The following is a 15,849-nucleotide window of genomic DNA, read 5'->3' as shown; positions in this document are numbered from 1 at the left end:
AAGCACTAGAACCACGGACCCCCCATTTCATTAGATTTGTTTTCTCTTGGACCCAAATCTGGGAATATTTTTTTATTGTTTGAGATGATTGTGACCAGAATTCCACAACTATCTGTAGAGAGATAGCAGTGAAGCTATGATCAAAACAGTCATTCTTCTACATTCTCTAATTGTTCACTTCTTATAATGGTGAAGTTAACACACAAGTTGTTGGGGACACTCTCAATGACCCCTCTTGGTCCATGGCCCCCACGTTGAGGACCACTGCCCTCAGATACCAGACTGAGTATTGTGTGTTGAGGTTTGTTTACCAAAATGTGACTAAATACTGTGTTTCTCTTTTGCAATAAACTGGAAACTCACAAAGTATAAAATGATTTAAATAGAGCAATTTATGAAGATTATATTAACTTAACAAGTACAAAATACAGATACACGGTGATGAATGCTCATGGGACTGCTGTTTTTTCTTGGATGTTTGAAGTCAACATAGTAAATTTAGGGCCGGAATGGCTGCAATGCTCAAAGATCTGCGAGGAACCATTCTGGCCCAAACCTTCGCGGTGTTGTTTCTTTGGCTCAGTGGGCCATGATTCATCCAGTCCAATTAAAAAAAAATTGTAGTCACTGATCATTCCATCATTATTTTACAGTCACATCATCAGTCCAACGATGTGTCAGTCAGTATTATGTGGGTTAAAAAAACCTTTGGCCCATCATCAGCAGCACAACGCTCCGAGTCACGGAAGACCTGCTGAAAGATTAGTCCAGGAAAACTCCAGTGGAGTGACACATCTTCACGTTGCTTTAATATTCCAGATGGTCAAACCACGACACAGATGGCTGCTCCACAGCATGTTGAGGAGGTATTGGAGGCCATTTCTTCACTTGTATGGAGCCGTTTCTACCACCGTACAAAGACCCCAATTGTGGCCGACCACAGTGGGCTGGGGCAGAGCAAAGGCTGCTGGGAGCAGTCTATGTCTGGAAGCAGTCTATGTCTGGAAGCAGTCTGTGGCAAACAGGAGTCTGTAGAGGCAAGGGGGTCATACGGGCATCATGTCCTTCTGAACTGGAAAGATGTCCCACGTCAGACCGTCGCCGGGCGGGGCGTGTCCGGAGGGGAGGAGAACACGTGTGAGCCAGTGACTGCAGACAACGGAAAGAGCAAAGCAGAAAGTTAACAGAAATATCTATAATCATGAAGACGTAAGGTCCTTATACATCGGGAGCGTTTTTTTTCGTGCGATTCATTCGCACGTCAATAATATTTTCCGAACCTATATCAATCAATGCAACCGTGCATACCAACGGCGAAGTTTCGCTGAGCGTTATTGCGGTGTTTATCTTTTTCGAACCACGGTCGATTTTTCAGAAATTCGCTTCCGACGTGTACACATCTGTGGCTGTGAATGACAGGTGGGTCAAAACTCGCATCGCAATTTCGTGCCGTATATTCGCATCGCTCTTGATGTGTAAGGACCTTAACTGTACACAGGAGCGGGGAGAGGGGCAGCAGCATTAAATGTAGAGCAGAGATTTTCAACCTTTTTCATATCAAGGACCCCACTTTAGTCCATATTATGGACACGGAGCCCAATTTGGTCAGATGTTGCCTCTCTGACCAAAACTGAGAATATTTTTTATTGGCATATACTGTATGATTTTATTCATAATTCCATGACTATCTGTATTGTATGTAGAGAGATAGCAGTGAAACTATGATTAGAACAGTCCCTCTACATTCTGTAACTGTGAAATAATGGTGATGTTTTGAAATTAATCGATTTGTTGGGGACCGCCTGGAACCCCCTCAAACACCCCTGGTGGTCCCCGAACCCCACGTTGTGAACTTCTACTGATGTAGAGGAGGTTCATCAACTGATTATCTCTATGAACAAAGAAGAGAAACTCACCTTCTCTTCTCCACGCCAAGGAAGACCTTCCAGTTATTCATTCTGCCATAATTGAAAGGGTTTCTGTATACCTGGTGGAGGAGTGAGAGAAAAATAAAATTTTCACTTCATTTCATGTTTCACATCAGTGTGAACTAGGGCTGCAACTAACGATTATTTTCATAATCGATTAATCTGTCGATTATTTTCTCGATTCATCGATTAGTTGTTTGGTCTATAAAATGTCAGAAAGTGGTAGCAAATGACTTCAAAATGTTTCCCAAAGCCCAAGATGATGTCCTCAAATGTCTTGTTTTGTCCACAACTCAAAGATAATATCAGTTTACTGTCATACAGGAGTAAAGAAACCAGAAAATATTCACATTTAAGAAGCTGGAATCAGAGAATTTTGACTTTTTCCTCTTAAAATTGTACTCAACGGCTAATCGATGATCAAAATAGTTGTTGATTAATATTCTGTCGAATGACTAATCGATAAATCGTTGCAGATCTAGTGTGAACGCGCTCACCTTTCCCCGTTTGGCCAAGCGTTTTCTTTCTTTGCCGTTAATGTGTCGTTCTATACTGGTCTCCCCTCTGGATATGAGAATCGCGTGCCAGATGGTCAGACCTCCCAAGGCCACTCCCACCGTGCTGAAAAGACCAACCACATTTCATTTCATCAACTGTAATAATAAAGTGAATAGAAGAGTATTAGATAGTAGTAAGGTACGGTGCAAGGCAAGTGGCAACAAGACCTGGTCAGACTTGCAAAAAGACAGAGATGTTTTACCTGGTAAGAACCCACATGTAGATGATGCTCTTATGAATCATCCGTTCCTTTAAGGTGTAGGGAGGCGGGGCTGTCTGATAAGTGGTCTTGACGAGAATAGAAAGAACAACCATTACGTACTACCAGCAAAAAAACAACAGACCAACTTAATGATGTGTTCCTTGAGTGTGCGTGTGCCTGTGAGAGTGTGCGTGTGCCTGTGAGAGTGTACCTGCCCAGGGGGGAGAATCCCTATGAGAAGTGCCATCCCCGTCACCGGCAGCCCTGGCTTTTCCATATCCAAATGCTTCAAGTGCTAATGAAGCAACCCAGATACACAAACGCCGGTGTTAAAGACAGAAACAGAGCAGTATCACAAACCCCGGTGTTAAAAGACAGAAACAGAGCAGTATCACAAACCCCGGTGTTAAAGACAGAAACAGAGCAGTATCACACACCCCGGTGTTAAAGACAGAAACAGAGCAGTATCAGTAGAGCGCAGGGTAGGAAATTGCCCTTGGAATTGGGATGACGGGGGCATTTAAAATAAAGAGTTTAAAACTTTATGTATTTTAATGTTATTCTGTCTTTGCAAAGCACGACTTAAAAATGGCCAGCTAGGCATCCGTACCTGCACAAGCCCCGCCCCCTCCTACTAGCGTTATGTACCTCAGTGACAGGCAGCGCAAGCTAGTTCATTAGCTAACATGAACATGTAACATTTTGTAATATGCAAACCACCTGTTAAGTCACGACTAGAAACAGATCAAAATGATATAGAAGCAGACAGTCGCTCTGCCCAGGGTCTAAAAAAGCTCTCAAAGAGTCTACTGCTGATAGATGCTTTTTGTCTTTTGCCATAGGCCATGTTATTTGAAAGGTTTTTACCAAGTATATTACATAACATGCCAGACCATCAACAGTCTTGTTGAGATAGAAAATTAGGATTTTAAACTGTGATTGCTTATGAACTTTTAGAAATAAAACTTGGATAAGAGTCACTGATTGGTCTAAGCAGGTATTTCCCAACATTTGATCAAATTGCCCTGGAAATGATCCAAAACATATCTCACAGGGGCAAAAAGAAAAAAGGAAAATAAAGTGGATTTCCTACCCTGGTAGACAGTTACATCCCAGAGAGAACGACACCAGAGGTAGGCAAAGAAAGCAACAGACAAACCTCCAACAAGCCACACAAGGACCAACAAGCTCCCATAAGAGTTGACGTGTCTCACCTCAAGAGCATTGTATGCGTCGAGGAAGAGGTTTCTGCCGCTGATGCTACACCAGACACAGCCCATGGTCATGAAGAGGCAGAAGGAGAAGAAGTAGCGCTGGTTGAAATGGCCCACGCAGTTATTCAACCAGGCTGACATGAGGAAATTAAGGAGCGTTTTCCAAACACCTTCACATCTCTCCGTGAAATCACACAATGTATTTTTACCAGCCGCGACAGTGCGTCTTTGTGAGTGTGTGTCATCATGGCAAAATGTGGTCCTACAGACACCTATTGTAGCGGGAACTACAACAGAAGCAGTTCTGAGTCAAAGGTCAAAGGTAGTTTTATTGTTCTGAGTTCTGAGTCTGTGGACAGATGTTGTCAACGTGATAAGAGATGCCTTCACCAAACTTTACACGTGTGTAGTTGAGATCGCAATGAAGGCAGAGTTTTGAAAATGGGTGTGGTCCGAGCAAGGGGGCCCGAGGTAGCCTAGGTAAACCCAGCCCCCACGTGACCTGCTCTCTCAGTCCCCTAGTGACTGAGAACAGGTCTGAGAGCCGGTCACGTGGGGGATGGGTTTACCCAGGCTAGGCCCGAGGTAGGGGGTAGGAAGCAGGGAAGGGGCCCCGCATTTTACACCCCTGGCCCAGATTAGTTTTAAGTCACGGCTGGCTGCTGCTTCACAAGATGCTCTTTAGTTTTTAGTATTGCATGAAAAACATCATTTGGAATCAATTGCAAATATAATTTTTTTTGGCACAAAGGATACGACAGTGATGGTCCATTTTCAGAATGCACCTGTAAAAAGAAAATATTCAGTCCAATATCTGTATAAACATAGTATATAGACTAGGCTGTCCGAAAAACACCACTACTAAAGTGAATGACAGGGATGACACTAGTCTCGCTGGCCAGCCTCCCCCTCCCTACCGGGAGAGGAGTCTGGCGGCGCAGGTCTCCATTGTGGAATTGCGATGGGCGGCGCTTAGTGGCAGTGCCCTTGGAAAATAGTTTCCAACAATCCAACTTGCCATTTTCAGCGTGTAGCAACGAGCTAGCGTGTAGGTTTCTGCCGTTAGCTTGCTAGCTAGTTAGCGTTGTTGTTTTCACTGAGGCGGCAGGGCACCGTTTACAGCGACACACAGAGAGGAGGGAGCGGAAGCCGCTCTGATTGACATGGTCGGAGCCAATGACAGAGCTTGTGTAATAAGCCGGGAGCAGACATCCGGCAGTGACTGAAACAGTCGCTCCAATGGGGAGCAGCTGTAGAGCAGGGAAGGGCTTATCCCAGTTGCCTGTTTCCGTGCAGCCAGACGACTCTCACGGTAGGGAGGGGAGGGGAGGGGAGGCTGGCCAGCGAGACTAGGATGACACTGACTTACCTGTTACAGATTCCACAGTGGTGTGTTCTGGCTGGTTTAGGAATGATGCATTTTTTGCAGACAGATACGAATGGAATGTCATTTTTGACCTGCAAGAAAGATAATGCACGATCAATGTGTTGCAATTCAAAATTTAAGGCCGAGATTGGCAAAGATTTAGCGTATGTGTGCTACTGCTGAACTACGGAGTTGAGGTCTTACTGTAGGGGGGTATCCAGGGGAGGTCTTGGTGGCTTTGTAGTAATGAAAGGCGATCATGACCAGGATCCAGTGTCCGTAGCAAAGGTGCCAAGCGATCCACGCGGGGGAGTAGGTGTAGAAGACCATAGGCAGGAGAACCAAATAGGCAATCAGGACGATGGTGCTGGTCAGTATCACCACCAGACACACAAACACCTGACGGGCAGAGATGGGGCACAGACAGAGAGAGGGTTCTTCTCCACAGGGGAAAAACAGACATCTATACCTCGAGTCCAAGCAGAGTCTCCAGTCGCCAGTGTTCGAGTCCGAGTCACCAAAGAAGAGTCAAGAGTCAAGTCCCCATTACCTGCATCACCTGCCTGCCCTTGCACGAAATTGAATAATGTCACAGTATTAATACAGCTATCATTACCTTATGGCAAACTATTAGGGCATATTAAATGAACAAAAACAAAAATCACCCTTTATCAATTACCGGTAACAAGTCTGAGTCCTCGTCTCCAACGTCTGAGTCCGAATGCATGGATGATCGAGTCCAAGTCCGAGTCATCAGTGCTCAGGTCCAAGTCGACTCACAAGTCCTGAAAATGAGTCCAGGAGGACTCGGACTCGACTACAACAACCCTGGTATGAGCAAACAGACTTACCATCCCAAACCAGCGAGTGATGCGGTCCACCGTCCAGAACACCGGCTCAAAGACTGAGTCGAAGACTACGTCCGAGTTGGTGAGCGAGTTAAAGGAAAGCGACTCGCCCAGCAGTCTGAAGTAGGCCGAGATGTCCCTCAGCCTCCCTGGGAGCCTGCTCCAGCTCCGGCCTCGCCTGGTGCACACCCGAAACCGCAGGCAGCGCGGCAAGGAGAGCACGCAGCCGGGCCAGCACCACATCCTGCGTCTGAGATGCACACACCTAAAAGAGTACAACAACATCATGTATGTCACTGGGCTTAAAGTGGCAGGTGGGAGGAGTGCAGGCAAGTTTACAGACGTGCTTCTCAACAAGATCTACGTTGCCAAATATCAAACAATGATTATATGAACTAACGTTGCCTCTGTCCGTCCATCAATAAGTAAATGCAGAATAATCCCAACCAATATCTTGTTAACAATATAGTGAATTTACAATTGTGCAATTTGGGAGTTTGAGTTTGACTATACAGTTTACATGGATTACATAATTGTGTCATCAATATAAACTGTATGACAATGACATAATTAGGTTATCAATATAAACTATTATGGTCAATCTCAGGCTAAGCCTGTGCTAACTCTAACATAACATAACATAACATAAACTTTTCAACGTTCATGATGTGCAGTTAAAAAGGAGCTATAGGTGTGAAGCATCGACATATATGGTGTGAAGGTGAAATGACTAACGTGAACTTTATCACGAGCAAGGCCTACAACAGTCTTGCTATTCAGCATTCCAGTGTATTTAGCGAGACAGGGTGGAGTCTGATTTGGAGCTACCTTAGGTGAGGACAGGTCAAGTAACCGTTATAGAAAAACAAAACATTTATACGCAATTATGATCGTCGCCTTATGAAAACCAATGAACAATTGAAAATATTTTGTCGATTATGGCTCAAAGCGGCGAAACAGAAGCTTAAACACGGCTCCCAAATCTCTATTGTTTGGGCATCGTTCTCCCATTCACTGACGCTGTGCGCTGCGCCTCACAGTAACAAATACATGCATTTCACATTCCTGTAAGGGGATACTCACTTCTCTATGACAGCAGGCAGATTGCGAAACCCACGACTAACGCCATTGTCCAAACGAGTGGAGAATATATTATTGCGGCACTAGCGAAGAAGAGCTAGATAAAATAGCTTTTGACAGCCCGATTCCTGAATCCTGAGCTGCAGTTGATGCGCAGGCGCAGGTGGCGAAAGGCATCACGGTACTCTGAGTCAGGAAGTACATATTTAATAGACCTCTCTCTCTACTGTTTCGTTTTTGTGGCCAATTCTGAAAGATTATAGCATAATCCCCACATTTAGGCTCATTTAAATAGCTCGGTGGCTGATGTTTTATTCAAACAGGCGACATGAAACAGGCTGTTGGTTGGTTGCTTTGGTTGAGAGAATTGTGGGTTTTGTAGTTCTTCTTCCCCGGGCCCGCCCTCCCGCACACGCACGCGAGTCAACTCGCCTCTCTAGTCCTCTAGTCTGACACACATCTCACATGTGGAGCCGGTAGCTAACGCTATATTAGCATTCGTACTGTAGTTCAAGTTTTGTCAGTCATGTCATTTAGTTTTAACTTCGATGTGCATGCCCAAACCGCAAGTCCAGACGACGTGGATGGGAGTGAACTGCAACATGGCAAGCCAGACTCTGCAGCTAAACCTGTAAGTAGCTAACTAGCTAGTTAGCTAAGTAAGCTCTTACACCAAATATTGAAAAGTATCTGGTTAGACCTAACGTTACAGTCTATGTTGCACCGAAGATAATGTAAAACCTGAAATTTTATAGCAGCTAACGTTAGCACCCCTAGCTTAGCTACATAACAACCAAGCTTATTGATGCTATGTTAGACTATGCATACACTTTAAGCAAACCTAGCTGATTGTGTGGTTGTGCAGTTGCACACATGACACAGACATATCTGAGCCCCCTGGCACGTGTACTCTTCTTCTTTGTGTTTATTGGCAGATTGCACTATAAGGTGCATACCGCCACCTACTGTCATTTAGTAGTTTTCAAAATTCTGTTATTTACAGTGAAAAAGTAATTGTTCACCCAAAGTCATGTGCACTCTAACCATTCACGTTGTTTGTATTTGTTAGACAGAGGACAACCCCAAACCAGCAGAGGCAGTAAAAGAGGCCAAAGAGCATCTACCACCATCAGACTCGCATCTCCTCCTTGTGGATGCTGTCCCTGAAACGGTCACCGTGGGTGCTCTCCCTCCTCTCCACTTCCTAAACGAGACAGTGTTTGAGAAGACGGCCTCAGAGAGGGAAGACGGGGAGAGTATTCTCTCTCGCACCGCTGCTCAGAGGTCTGATCTCATCTCTGGCGTGTACGAGGGTGGGCTGAAGGTGTGGGAGTGCACTTACGACCTTCTGGAGCTGATCGAGAAAGACGGAGAGACGTTTGGGGGCAAGAGGGTTTTGGACTTGGGCTGCGGAGCGGGACTCCTGGGTATACTGGCTCTGAAGAGAGGAGCCGGGCACGTCCACTTCCAAGATTATAACACTACAGTTATCGAGCAGCTGACGCTGCCCAACGTACTGCTGAACTGCCAAGAGGATGATGTGCAAAGTGAAGATGACGAAGAAGAGGAGGGCGAGAAGAAAGTGGAAGACGGCGAGAGACGGGGGGCAAGGAATGGAGACCCTCCACCTAAGAAAAGAGCCTTAGATCCATCCCAGCACTCGTTAATGACCAGGTGTCGTTTCTTCTCCGGCGACTGGATCACGTTCCTCGCTTTGGCATTGAAGGAAGAGCCGTCGCCCAGATACGACATCATATTCACCGCGGAGACCATCTACAACACGGCATACTACCCCGCGCTGCACGACACCCTCCACAGACTGCTGGCGCCGGACGGACTGGTCTACCTGGCCACCAAATCCCACTACTTTGGGGTGGGAGGTGGACTGCACCTGTTTGAGAAGTTTGTGGAGCAGAGGGGTGTTTTCGCTGTGGATCACCTGTGGGACGTGGAGGAAGGACTTCAGAGACATGTAGTAGGGCTGCGTTTCAAAACGGTCAAGGCCTCTTGAATTAGTTACGGAGTCCTACATAAATACAGTATGTGCCTTCATTCAGTGTGTTGAGAAGTGGACGTTTTGAAAAGTGCAGCGCCATAGTGAATAAAGACAGGGACTGTCATGGACTGTTAAAAGGACTAATCATTACAGTGATTAAACCCAAAGTGCACAAACCTGAGCAGCCAAATGAATACTGAATTTGTTACGGTGGCCTTTTTAGTCTGCGATATGGAAGCTGTATTACCCACAACAGTGGTAAAAGGAGGAGGTGGTTCTGGAATTAAAAAAAGATGCTGTCTCATCTTCCATTTGCTCCGTTGTCGTTGGTTACCTACACCTTCTTCTCTCACTTCCTATATAGGCATTTGAATATGTCTGCCAGTAAGCGAAGTGCAGTTGAAAGGCGCTGTTACAGGTCTTTAGATGCATGGTGGTGGAGGAGAGAAAGGAAATGGGCTCAGTGACCTTTTGCGAGTGATTTCCCCCGTGTTCAAACAGCAGCATGAAAGCACGGCTTGTTTCTGAAGTCCGGCACAAAATGTCAATTGCAACTTATCCCACCAGCCCAAGGATGGAAGCTGGAAAGTGCATTCTAGAGTCACTGCACATCAATGGTGGGACTCTATGGGGTCTCTGTACCTCTGGTTCTATTAATGGGTCCTCTCGGCTGCCTTGTGGGATTTTACCTTTTTAACTCTTTGATGTTTTCTTTTCTTGAACAAACGGGTAAATATTTTGCTGTATATATACTCTTTGTGCTTCATACACTGCAAAAAAAACAAGAATGGATGTAGACATTTTGGAAAGTTATGCGGATGCCTGATGCACATCCTCCAAAATGTACGAGGGGAACTAGATTCTTTTGGGAGGTGACCAACTCGTTGTGGAATCCCCCCCCCCCCCCCCCCCCCCTCTCTGCAGATCACGGAAATCAGTGAGAATTAAGCCGGCTGCTGGACTTTTTCTAGGGGAAGTGCATATCCAGTCCAGACTAGTTTCTCATACCTGAGTGAGTGCGTAAAGGACACGACGAGGAAATGTAAAGAGATTACGCACGTTCCCAAAACAATGACATTGTTGGAATAAATAGGGTCTGCCGGGTTTATTGAGGAAACCGGTCTTACCTTCCTGGTCGAGGCATGTCACGGGCCTCTGATATAACACGTTCAGTATCACATCACTGTCCTGTTTGAACATGACCATAGAGCAAACAGGTTTTTTGAGGAAGGCTGTATTATTGAATACATCCCTATCAAACCCTTACGTGAAATAAATGAAAACAGCCACACAAAACAGAGTCACATGGGTAGACTGATATGACGCAAGTCATATCATTTGCATGCTGACAAAATACGATGTAACATAGGTCAAATGTTTTTCTTGGAACGTATTGTGTCACCAGCTCAAACATGACTTCATCAGAACAGTGTGTGGACAGAATTTCCATTTCCTGCTCTCTAAACACATTGAACACGCCGTCTCTGACTTCCACATACACATACAAATACCACACATGGTTTCTGTTTGCATACGTCCGCCCGTCATACCGTGTGTCGTCCGCTTCGTCATCGTCATCGCTGCTGCCTCTCCTCTCGACAGCTGTTCATGGGGCCTGTGGGGGAATTCCTGGTTCCTCCTCCGGTCCAGTAGATGCCTTTCCCCTGCTTTCTTTATGGGAACAGGGGGCGGGGCCTGTCAGATGGTTTTCCTCAGAAACTCTTATGTGTTGATTCACACAGTGAGGGGGCGTGTTCACTCCCACAAGCTTCCTCCTTACTGGGAAGTGACAGTCAAGCTTACCGTACGGAGGGAGTGCATGAAAAACAGATAGAGAGAGAGAGAGGGAGGGAGTGCATGAAAAACAGAGAGAGGGAGGGAGTGCATGAAAAACAGAGAGAGAGAGAGAAGGGAGGGAGGCTAATGTGAAAGGTGGTGGTATTTAAGGTTCTGAATGTCAGGCAGTTGGCTGTATCCTTCCTTGGGACTTGGAAGGCATGGGAGAGAGCGAGCAGTCCATGCAGGTGAACTGGGGGGAGAGACATACAATGGCTTGTGTGCATTCAGTTTGGACAGCTGATGCAACACTAAGACATCTTTTTGTTGAGATGGGAGGACCGGTCGGTGTGTGTGTGTTTTTTTTTAAGTTTGAATTTTTCAACAGCACATTCTTGGGAAGCCTTGATGAGGAAATGTATTTCTGATATATCCAAGATCCGGAGGGTTAACTGATCAGTGAATGATTGGGGTAAGTATTTAGGTAAATATGTCATTATTGTTTGATTTGTTTTGTGTGTGTGGGGGAGTGGTTCTCAAAGTGGGGTCCGGGCACCCCCAGGGGGTCCTTGAGGGCGTTCCAGGGGGTCCCCAGCAAAAAGGGAATCTTTTTTTAATTTTCAATGTAATTTTACCCATAAGTAACACAATGACAGATTATCTTGTGTTATGTATGACTATTTTGGTCATGGGGTTCATACACAGTCTGTAATAAAACATCTAAAAGCTAAAATCTTACCAGATGGGGGACCCCCCTGGGACCAAATCATCAAATGGTCCGTAGTCAAATTTTTGTCAGTTTCGTTGATGTGAAAAAGTTTGAGAACCCCTTTAATCATTTTTTCAAATCTGTCTTAACTGCTTTTAACTACAGCCTTTAAATGACAAACCCTGCTTTTTAAAGAAGTGGAGTGGAATGTTCAAGAAAAGAAACCGACCAAATTATTCTGAGAACTGACAGATATCTGCTGTCACGCTGTGTTAATCTGCCTGATCTGCCTTTTGAGGGGTGTTCAAATGAGTCCGTTGGCCTTAAGACCGGGTGAATGCCTTCATGGGGGATTTCTGGTATTGTAATAGGGCCGTAGAACCGGTTGTTTCCCAGTCCAACTGCCAAGAAGATAGGAGTTTCCTGAACACGCTCAGGTGTGGCCTTCCTCACAGAAGTCATTGTGCTGTGTTGCATGTATCCTGAAAGAATGTTCTCCTCACATAGTGAATAAACTACTAGTGACTGAGATAACAAGGAATCATCTCCACGTTCTCTGTCAATATTGACTCCAGCCCTCCAGTGGGTTGCTGCTTTGAGATGGAGGAAGAGATCCTGTAGCACAGCCCAATAGAGATCCTGTAACACAGCCCAATAGAGATCCTGTAGCACAGCCCACTAGAGATCCTGTAACACAGCCCACTAGAGATCCTGTAGCACAGCCCAATAGAGATCCTGTAGCACAGCCCACTAGAGATCCTGTAGCACAGCCCAATAGAGATCCTGTAACACAGCCCAATAGAGATCCTGTAACTCAGCCCCAAATAGTTAATGGAAAACTTTTGCCCCCGCTTTGGAAGGTTCAAAGATGCACCAATCGACTGTACGTCAGTAATCATGATGCTGTCCTATACAAAGTTCTTCCTCTGTAACCTGATGAGTCATTTTGTGCCTTGACCAGAGCAGTATCACCATGAGGCTTGCATCAGCCCAGAGGATCTGACTTTCATTTCAGTGGTGGTGAGAAGCATTTCCAGGAATTCTTAAGTTTGAGAGGATGGTTGGATTCCTCAAGACGGCCTTCACCAGTGAAGCTCGCTCTCTCTCTCTCGCCACAGAACTGGATTTTAATTGATTTTAATTCCATTTGGGAGGTTTGTTTTCCACTTTCATTCAAAATGTTCAATTAAATGCCTCAATCTATTGCCAAATGATTACCCCCCAAAAAAAGTATGTTCTGAATTCAGTGCTGAAATTTGATCTTGATTCCTTTGACTAATTAGCCTACTGATCGATGTTTAAGATCAGCTTTATCCAATGCCACTGAAGTGTCGTCTTGCTCAATCTCCCGCCATGCCTTCAGGAAGTTAGAGTCGACCTTATCAAGTCATCATCTCCCTGCCTCTCCCTAGACTAGGGAGGGGTTTGAGTGGGTGCAACTCAGGACACTGTTCATGTTCAGCATATCTCCTAACTGCATTTGCTCTTAATTCTGGAGGTTTAAATGTTTATTACTGTGTGTGTGTGTGTATATATATATATATATATACTGCTATATATTTTAGATGTTTATCTCATTCGTACATGTATGACCAATTTATTAGCCGAGTTGAAATGGGTACGATTGCAGTAACATTACCGTCAAAGAGTCACGTAGGGTTTTTATGAGCAAGGCAAGGTCAAACGAAAGAGCGATTCATCAAGACCAAAGCGTGAGAGGTGCTCTACTATGAGAACTGAATTCCATAGATGGTGGCTACTTCAGGTATCATCTATGGGCTCAGTTCTTTTGGCATGGTACTAGTTTGTCAGCCTTACCACAGGATGGAAATCGTACCTCCAGAAAAATGTTCTTGTGTGTGTCGCAGATGTTTGCCACCATTTCATGTATTTGTTTCCATGTATAATATCAACGATCTTCAGAAAATGAATAAGGCAGTAACATTACATTGCATGTGATGTTACTTTGAAATGAAATACATAACTACTGATGAGAGTCATTTGAAATAAACTGTTGATGTATGTTGCATGTACTGTAAAGCAAATAAAGTTTCCCTTTCATTTAGTAAATCTCATAACTTTTCATTTATGGTCTCTTTGAAGGATTATGCTTTGTTTTTAATGTATAAGATGGTGTTATATAGTTCACAAGAACCTGGGAAGAGAGTGTACAAAGGATTTACAGAAATAAGAGAAGACAGAAATAGCGTTCCACACTCAACCCACACACACGCACACCACAAATATTCAGATCTTATCTCAGATCTAGTTCCATAAATCCTGCAGCCATAGAGATGGCTTATCATGGCAGTTAGCTGGACCATCTATAAACATTATGGTTAGATATGACAGTGAACATGGGAATCACAACAGACGTCATGACTGTTACCGGGCCAGGAAGAATCAACTGCAGATCATCTTGGTACACCAGTACAATTTATTTTAAAGCAGTTCTTTTTGCGGTAACAGTTAAACATAATTTGAACATGATCAAAAAAAGAGCAAACCAGATCAAACTATGTTGTATGACGCAAGTAAAGACAGAGAAAGTAGATGCACCTGATAGATGTACAGAGAATTGTAAGTCATTTAGATAACAATAAAGTAATTGGACAGTAATACATCAACAACAAACAGGTCTGAAACTATATTTTTGTGCTCATAATCCATAACTAAATTATTGAAACCGACAGGAAGTACTCACTGAAAGAATTCTGAACTAAAATATAAACACACCATGGAGTTTCCATGTAACCATTAACAGCCTTATATTTTGTGCTTCTTAAATATTGGGTGTGTTTGGTACCCAAATTAATGTATTGTGGTTGGAATTATTGGTGACATATTGGCTGCCTTGCCCTTTGCTGTCCATGCTATTTTTCATAGCCAAATATGAAGTAATTGCCAAGTGAGATGTGAGCTGGTTTTCTCAAATAGCGTGGTCATCACCTCATCTTCTCCTTTTCTTCCTCTTCACCACTTCTCTCACATCATCTCCTCTGCGCTCCTTTCTTGTCCAATCACTCACCTCTCCACATTGTCTTCCTGCTCTCCAGGGGCTCACTCTCATGACATACTCCCCTCCTCGATAGGTGATGCACAAACCACTCCTGGGATAGGTGCCATACACTCTGCACAGGTCCTCACTGACAATCTCTGGTAGCTCCCTGTGAGGACCGTACACCCTTTCTAGGCTCCTCCTAAACTCCCCCACAAACACAGCTCCCCTCTCAGGGTGAAACCCTCCGGCCAAGCCCCAATCTGACTGGGACTACTACAGCCTTGGCAGTCTGGGTGGAAACAAAGACATGGGAACCACAGCTGCTGGATTTGAATTCATATGTGGGTAGTTCCAACATGAATTAGATCAGGGGTGGGCAACTGGCGGCCCGCGGGCTGCATGCAGCCCCCGACCTCACTCAGTGTGGCCCCTTGGTCAATTTTCTTTTCTTTTTCTTTTTCCTCTTAACAAGGCATTTTTTGGTTAGGTTAGGTTAGGTTAGGTTAGACCACCCAAATCTGTGTTTTTATTTTACTGTACATCCCAGAACATGGTACTAATGGTGTTAGCATTGTCCATCCACATACTGTTTAACGTTAGCATTTGAGCTAACGCTATTGTAACAAACTATATCCAGGATTAACATCTTCCGCTGGTCCAAAGTACCTGAAACTTTCACAGGTTATTTTTGGGTACCCCCTAAATCCATTTATGAAATAAAAAGAAAATGGCCAAATTTGGAGATACAAGGTTTCTGCCCGACAGCAGCGATATGAAAAATATAAATGTTGGTATAATAAACTTTGATTACCAGTCCTTTTCATCAAATTAGTAGCTATAATTGGGAGTGATGGGGTTACAGTAGGCTACTGGTGGAAGTGCACGGTCACAATCTGGTAGCCTGGGTAAACCCAGCCTCCACGTGACCTGCTCTCAGACCTGCTCTCAGTCACTACAGTAGTACGGTAGTGACTGAGAGCAGGTCTGAGAGCAGGTCACGTGGAGGCTGGGTTTACCCAGGCTAACAATCTGGCCCTCTGGCCATTTTTTTGTGGCCCTCTCTATCATCAAAGTTGCCCATCCCTGAATTAGATCATATCACAAGAGAGGGTCCATATTGGTTGTATTCTTCACAAGCCAGGTCCTGGGGGAGCCTCATTCTCCTGGTCAC

The 15,849-nt window shown here is 44.7% G+C and overlaps 2 protein-coding genes across 4 annotated transcripts; one reads left to right on the top strand and one right to left on the bottom strand.

Moving 5' to 3' along the window:
- Window positions 1-420: 420 nt before the first annotated feature.
- Window positions 421-10,849, bottom strand: zdhhc16a (zDHHC palmitoyltransferase 16a). Of its 3 annotated transcripts, none has more exons than XM_083658534.1 (11): window positions 10,743-10,849; window positions 6,120-6,381; window positions 5,473-5,667; window positions 5,272-5,360; window positions 4,659-4,687; window positions 3,903-4,036; window positions 2,900-2,983; window positions 2,689-2,774; window positions 2,426-2,549; window positions 1,917-1,987; window positions 421-1,149 (listed from the first exon to the last, which is right to left on the bottom strand). In XM_083658534.1, the coding sequence occupies exons 2-11, from the start codon at window positions 6,357-6,359 to the stop codon at window positions 1,047-1,049; spliced, it is 1,155 nt and encodes a 384-aa protein (XP_083514660.1). In that variant the 5' UTR covers window positions 6,360-6,381; window positions 10,743-10,849; the 3' UTR covers window positions 421-1,046. The 3 variants fall into 3 exon arrangements, with proteins under 3 accessions (XP_083514660.1, XP_083514659.1, XP_083514661.1); XM_083658533.1 differs by lacking the exon at window positions 10,743-10,849 and adding an exon at window positions 7,200-7,323; XM_083658535.1 differs by lacking the exons at window positions 2,900-2,983; window positions 10,743-10,849 and adding an exon at window positions 7,200-7,323.
- On the top strand, window positions 7,663-9,436 carry mettl18 (methyltransferase 18, RPL3 N3-histidine). Its single transcript, XM_083658173.1, has 2 exons — window positions 7,663-7,827; window positions 8,266-9,436. The coding sequence occupies exons 1-2, from the start codon at window positions 7,723-7,725 to the stop codon at window positions 9,205-9,207; spliced, it is 1,047 nt and encodes a 348-aa protein (XP_083514299.1). The 5' UTR covers window positions 7,663-7,722; the 3' UTR covers window positions 9,208-9,436.
- Window positions 10,850-15,849: the final 5,000 nt, after the last annotated feature.

Source organism: Poromitra crassiceps (assembly GCF_964638095.1).
Source record: "Poromitra crassiceps genome assembly, chromosome: 22".
Classification (NCBI taxonomy): Eukaryota; Metazoa; Chordata; class Actinopteri; order Beryciformes; family Melamphaidae; genus Poromitra; species Poromitra crassiceps.
Note: the sequence above shows the minus strand (reverse complement) of the source record. Positions and strands in the feature narration are given on the sequence as shown.

What these genes read in the sequence shown, in the direction of transcription:
- mettl18 (XM_083658173.1), top strand. Translation starts at nt 7,723, where the DNA reads ATGTCATTTAGTTTTAACTTCGATGTGCATGCCCAAACCGCAAGTCCA. An exon ending in CAGACTCTGCAGCTAAACCT is followed by an intron (nt 7,828 to 8,265) that starts GTAAGTAGCTAA and finishes TGTATTTGTTAG; the next exon opens with ACAGAGGACAACCCCAAACC.
- zdhhc16a (XM_083658534.1), bottom strand. Translation starts at nt 6,359, where the DNA reads ATGTGGTGCTGGCCCGGCTGCGTGCTCTCCTTGCCGCGCTGCCTGCGG. An exon ending in CACTGTGGAATCTGTAACAG is followed by an intron (nt 4,688 to 5,271) that starts GTAAGTCAGTGT and finishes TTCTTTTTACAG; the next exon opens with GTGCATTCTGAAAATGGACC. An exon ending in GGATTCTCCCCCCTGGGCAG is followed by an intron (nt 2,775 to 2,899) that starts GTACACTCTCAC and finishes ATTCTCGTCAAG; the next exon opens with ACCACTTATCAGACAGCCCC.